This window comes from Ictidomys tridecemlineatus, chromosome 14 (assembly GCF_052094955.1).
Source record: "Ictidomys tridecemlineatus isolate mIctTri1 chromosome 14, mIctTri1.hap1, whole genome shotgun sequence".
In the NCBI taxonomy this organism is placed as follows: Eukaryota; Metazoa; Chordata; class Mammalia; order Rodentia; family Sciuridae; genus Ictidomys; species Ictidomys tridecemlineatus.
In genome coordinates this window covers 9,910,191-9,916,589 of record NC_135490.1, presented here as the reverse complement: position 1 = coordinate 9,916,589, position 6,399 = coordinate 9,910,191, and the positions used below count along the sequence as shown (strand labels likewise).

Sequence of the window (6,399 nt, the reverse complement as noted above, 5' to 3'; positions counted from 1 at the left end):
CGGGTATTCTCTAAAAGGACTCAGGGTCCCACGGAGCCCGCGGGCGAGCACGTTAACTGGATAGCTGAGGCCGCTCCAGGTTCCGGCACTGCGCGAGGTCTCGGGACAGCGTGCGGCGGTGCGGACCCGCAGCGGACCCGCTCCAGCAGTGAGCGGAGCGCAGGAACCGCAAATAGCTACCAGCTTTGCAGGCCGGGGCGCGGCGCAGGCGGGGAGGCGGGGACGCAGGGGGCGGGTCCAGAGCGCGGCAGGAAGGGGGCGTGGCCCGGAGCCCGCGCGGCCGCTCCCCGCCCCCTCCGCCCAGCCTGCGGCTCCGCCTCCGGGTGACGTCACTGGCCAGGCCAGCCGGCGCCATTTTGAAAGTGGAGTCGCCTGCCGCTGCCGCCGCCGCCGTCGCTGTCGTAGCCTCCGCCGCTGCGGGAGAAGGAGCACGAACGGGGAAGCCCCAGAGTGAAACCCACCATCCCGCTGGCTGGTTTGCCCGCCCCTCCTTCCTTCTCCCCCGGCCCCCGCCCCCTCCCCCCACAGGTGCCATCCGCCGCCATCCGCCCTCTCTACCCCCCCATCCCCAGGTGAGGGGGGTGAGTTCAGGAAGCGGAGACCCGGAGCAACTCGGCAGGGTCACCATTTGCTGTGCAACATGGCAGGTAAAGGAGAAATCGCCCTCGCTCGCTGACAAGGCGCCGCTTCCTCCCTCCTCCCTCCATCACCCCCTAGCGACCGCCGCGCCTCTCGTGCAGCCACCGGCGCCCCTCAGATTTCGGGGAATTGGTCAAGCGGGGTGGGGTGGGGGCGGGGAGGCGCTGGTCGCCGGGAGGTGGGAACGGCTTTGAAAACGAGGGTTGGAACCTTGGCATGGGCGTGGGTGGGGGTGGGGTGTGTGCCGGCGGCGGTGGGGTGAGGCGTGGGTGGGGCGTGCAGATTTGTCCCCACGGCTCGGGAGTCCGGCGTATCCTCTGCCACCCTGCCCCCAGCTCTTTTTGCGGATCTTCCTTCGTATAATTCCTATTTTTCCCCCTGCTGCAAGCCTCCTTGGGTTTATAGACAAATATATTCTACACTGAGAAGGAAGACCGCCTCACAAGTTAAAATACAATGGAGGCATGTACGTATTTTCCTCCCACGGTGGGTTCGTCTCTATTTTGAGGGGGAATTTTTTTTGCCCCGAACCATTCCCCCCCCCATTTTTCCCCCCCTTATCCTTTATGACCAAAGGGTGCAAGGCCTTTTACAGCGAGTTGCACGAAGGACGTAGTTTAAACTTTGCGTTTTGCATGTTAGCTTTTGTGCAAATGTCCTTTTCCCAAAAGGGTTTCGTAGAGTTAGTTAAATAGTTGTGGAGTTCAGTGATATAAATAGCCTAAAGGAGAGATTTCGTTAAACCTCGCAAAAAAAAAAAAATACGTGTAGAGAAAACCAGGTTGGAAATATTTAGCAAGGAATGAGGTTGAAGGAAGAGGAGGTAATCGCTTTGAAGATTATTTTTGTACATTTTTGGCCAATATCTTCCTTTAACTAGTTGAATCAATTATAGGTTTAGTTTAGATTCATCCTTCATAGATCCAGGACATTTTCACCATTTTTTCTATAAAGCTTAAAGTGAAATCAATATTAAACTTTCTCTGCTTTTTGTAGTATTTAGATTAGATAATGGAACCTTTACAAAAGTTAACATGATGAGTTGATTTACAGTTTGCTATAAACAAGTTACTCTTTGACCTTGTTGAATAACTAAATGAGATTAAAATTGTTTTGCACAAGATGATGACAAATTAGCGAAAAGAATTGTTTGCCAGGTCTTTGGATTCTGAGGGATGAAGTGAAGGGAAAGCAGAACAAGTTTCCTTTGACAGTCTCTTCAGCATTCATTTCTGTGCCTTTTCCTCTGTTTGGAGCCAATGATTTGCTGGTAATGAATGCAAAGAAATGGGTGTTATGTTTGTGGTGTGCAGGTTTTGGGCAATAGGGTTCATAGGAATCATTACTCCACAATAAGACAGTAATGTTTCCGAAGTTTTGTCTTCGTTCTATGTTTCATGGTATTTTAACTTTAATAATGCTTCTGCAGGCTTTTTGTACACTAAAGAAAAACTCTAACTTTGGTATTTACTTTTTTTCTGGTAGGTCTTGCTTGAATGTAAGACTCCTCTGTATTCAAGGAGAAGGGAAAGTGGAAGAGAAGTTTTGAACATATGTACAATAACAATAGAATGTACGCCTTTAAATATTTCATACTTGGAATCTTGTTTTTAATGCACTTCCAATTATTGGGGAGTTTTCCAAATTGGTGTGCTTGGTGGTGGTTGTGAGTGTGGGCAGTACTAGGCTGTTAGGATCATGCCAACCATGGATACTATCTGTTTATGAGAATAAACTTGAACTGAACTCAATTTAATTGGTATGTTTTCTTTTTCCAGGAGCTGGAGGAGGGAATGATATTCAGTGGTGTTTTTCTCAGGTGAAAGGAGCAGTTGATGATGATGTAGCAGAAGGTAAGAAAGTGTTTAATAATGTAAAATTTGAATATAGAATCTTAATCTTGATTACCGAAAGATTTGAACCTGAACCTGTTGTAGTTTAAGAATATTTTGTGGGCTGGGGATATAGCTCAGTTGGTAGAGTGCATGCCTTATATGCACAAGGTCCTGGGTTTGATCCCCAGCACCAAAAAACAAAATAAACAAAGATTATGGGGAAAAAAAAGAATATTTTGTGTTTATTGCACAAGAAATGAAAGAAGTTTTAAAAGTCAACTTTCTGGAAGATAGTCTTAACTTTTTTATTTGTGCCTTTAAAAAATTATTATTATCCTGACTTGAAATGGAAGCAGTAAATTATTTATTTATACACACACACACACACACACCCAAAACTGTTGTAAGAAAGCTCTGAAGTTAATAGGATAGAGATATCCTTGTCATATAAATTCCACATAACAAATAAAAGTTGGTGGATTTTCATGTTTGTATGTTGTCTTTGGATAATTAAGTAGAAGTAGATGCCATCAAACTTAGAAACATTCTTGTTAGCACTTTTTATTTATGGGAAGATTTTTAGGTTCTTTTGAACTTTTTGTACTTTGGGAGTGTGGTATTAGTTGGCTGTTCTGTGAAGAAATGCTGGCTTGAATTATTTATTCTTGTGAGGATTCTTTTAGGTGCTTGAGGAAATAGTGGGAATATATGGCTTGTCTTCTGGGAAATATACTATTTTCTTGGACAGTTAAAAACTGATCAGTTGAATAAATCCCCCCAAGTTTTATTAATTTATTTCAAAAGTTGATCTAAAATTTTGAAACTGTTTCAAGGAATGTTTGAGGTGGTGGAGGCATTATTTCCAATATAGTAGTTACATTACTTCCTTGTTCAAAAATACTATATAAAGTTTCTGTTTTAATGGTATTCGGTGTCTTGAATTATAGTAGGAATTTTCCAAACAAAAGTCAGAGAAATTGTAACATAGATTTTTGATTTTTAAAAATTGGTCTAGTGAAAATTTATATATTCTTTTTCTAGATTATATTGTTCTTATACCAAAATCCTACTTCTAACCTACAAGTGTGGAGTTCTGTTTGTTTTGAGGGTTTTTCCAGGTGGTGGTAGGATGGTGTGGTGGCTTTGTGTTGAGCCAGCCAAATGCTTGTATTTGCTATGTCAGTATCATTCCTCATGAAGTGTCTGATCAGAGTGTGGCAAATGCTGTAGAAAGCCAACTGGCATACATAATACTCATCATATTTTACAAAGTTCTCTCATCTTTCTTTTCTGTTGGATCCTGTCCATTCTTTCAGATGAGAAACCAGAAGCTTAAAGAAGTTAAGAGACTCACTGATGGTCACACATATAGTGTGAGTCAAGGTTTTCTGTTGAAGCCCATGGTTTTTGACTTGTTAGGATAAAGAAATCCCAAATTCAAGGGAGGAGGAATGTATTCGTCATTTTGTAATTCCCATTACCTGTTGAATAGTAGGCACTTAGTTCTTTGCTGTTGTGTAATACTCACCAAGTTATGAAAGTGGTATATACTTGGAAAACATTCCTTGGATGAATTTTGTTTATTCCGTTTATCAAACGTCTCTTAAGTGTTCAGCACTAAGGATCTAGAGCATCTAGAACACAAACTCTACTCTTGAGGAGCTCAGTTTATTAACTATTAGGCAGAAAAACCATATGGATTTTATGTAATCAGAAGAAATTGATTTTCCAAACTCTGAACATCAGTTACCTAACTGAACCAGTTGATAGTTTGTGATTACATAATGGATCAGTTGTAGTTCTTGTTTGCTAACACTTAGGAGCTGCATTTTGCTACTGATCATTAAATAATTTTCTGAGGTTGTTAACTATTATTGCAATGTATAGTGTATACCTAGCCTTTTAAAATGCCAAGGCCTGCTATGTGTATTTTAGTAAAAATATGGCTTATGTATATCTTTGCAAGTATATTATGTATGAAGAGCATGCAATTTTCAAATTATACTGCTTTAATTTTGAGTATTTTTATACTAAGTTTGCAAATCATTTTTGTTTATATTACTAGAAAGTTTTGCTTTTCTGACTTAGAATAAGATTTTTAATGTATTTTCCCCTTAGATTTAGACGGTACATAGGTTATATCTAGATCAGCCTATAGCTTAGATTACCTGTATCTGTATCATTGTATCTTAGTTTTTCCCCATCAGGCTCCATCCACATTTTCTTTCTCCTCTTCTGCAGTCAATTGCAGGAATACCATTTTTCCTTCTGTAATGCTTTTCATACCTGCTTTTACCTTTGTTCAGTCTCATATTATCTCTAGAGCTGGACTAATTATCTAGTACTCTACCTCTGAGCCACAATCCCAACCCCATCAGTGTTAGTTTTTATATTTTTCCTTCATTGATAACTTTCATAAGATGGTAAAAACACAGACTCTTTCCTTGTTCTAAGTCAATCTTAAATGCAGTCCCAGTTTTGTCAATTTTTCCCCCAAATCTTCAGTGGATCACTATATTCACTGAATTAAAACTAAATTTGAATATTTTAGCCTAGAATGTGCAATATTTCTTCAGAATGCCTCCTACCATGGCTAACAGTTGAACTAACTAGCTACTGTTCATCAAGCAAGACCTATAAACTCTTATGTCCGTTCTTTGTTTTTTTTTGCCATTCTCACCTTGTTATGCCTGATATTATCCGACAGTTCTTCTCTTATCATAGTCCTAGTTATTCTTCAAATTATGCCCACAACCCTTTTATTTAATTAACTTCTTTTGGAAATTAAAATTTTCTTTCGGGCATTTTGTTACATAGGTGTATTTCATACCCCAAATCTTTACACTGTAATCTTAATGCTGGACTGATTATTTTCATGTTCTATGCAGAATATCCTGTGTAAACTGCTGTGCCTAGAACAATGCTGGGTACATAGTAAGTGTAGAATACTTGTTGAATAAAGGAATCTCAATATTACCGTTATTAGATTTTGTCTGAAAAGGAAAGAAAATGGGTGAAAGGCGCAGTTATTGAGAAGTATTTTTCGCAATGGTGGCTTAAGTTACTTGGCAGCCTTTGTAACTAGATTGCTGATATATATATATATATATATCTGTATAAAAACAAAAAAGTCAGAAGACCTTGGACTTTTTCCCTAGTACTACCACAAACTAGTGTATGTCATTCTGGATAAGTACTCCTCTGGGTTCCTGTGTGCTTAGACATAAAATAACAGGACTGGATTAGAAACTGCTGTTGATTATACTCTAGTTCTCAAACATGTCTCAGAAAGGACCAGCTCAGTAGTAACCTTATTACTAATGAGGTTGTGTTGAGATGTTGAACTTAATAGAGGCCTTAATTTAAAAATAAATCTTTACTTGTTCAAGGCCCAGAATTTTTTATTAAGTAAATTACAGAGCTAAGACAGAACTTAACATTGGCCCATATAGTTCATTATAGGACATTTAACAACTATGTTGGAATTCTTCTCTTATATATGTCTTTACAGGCATGTACCCAAAGTAGATTATCTTTGGTATAGCTGCTAAACTGTTTGGGAGGAGGATGAGACACTAAAATCTCACTCTGATATTCCCTTGTCATACAGTTTTTATTTTAATTTTAATGATAGCATTTTTTTTTCTTCATGGTTCTGGGGATTAAACCCAAGGCCTTATGCATGGGAGGCAAGCACTCTACCAACTGAGCTATATTCCCAGCCCAACAAATGTTATTTTTAAAAAGCTTTTTAGTTGTAGATGGATGCAGTACCTTTCTGTGATTTATTTATTTTTATGTGGTGCTGAGGATTGAACCCAGTGTTTCATGTGTGCTATGTAAGTACTCTTCTACTGAGCCACAACCCCAGCCCCATCAATGTAAGATTTTAATTTTCCTTTATTAATAGCTTTCATATGATGGT

The 6,399-nt window shown here is 39.9% G+C and overlaps 1 protein-coding gene across 7 annotated transcripts in view; it reads left to right on the top strand.

The window, feature by feature from the left end:
• Positions 1–331: 331 nt before the first annotated feature.
• Positions 332–6,399, top strand: part of Ppp2r2a (protein phosphatase 2 regulatory subunit Balpha) — a 68,736-nt gene continuing 62,668 nt past the window's right edge. For 2 of the 7 annotated variants that reach the window (XM_005339889.4, XM_040292624.2), the window contains exons 1-2: positions 334–647; positions 2,418–2,492. In XM_005339889.4, the coding sequence (XP_005339946.1) occupies positions 641–647; positions 2,418–2,492 (82 nt within the window). In that variant the 5' untranslated portion in view covers positions 334–640. Of the gene's footprint in view, positions 648–958; positions 1,106–2,139; positions 2,213–2,417; positions 2,493–6,399 lie in introns of those variants that run through there. The other 5 variants (XM_078030863.1, XM_078030864.1, XM_013365001.4 and 2 more) reach the window with 5 other exon arrangements.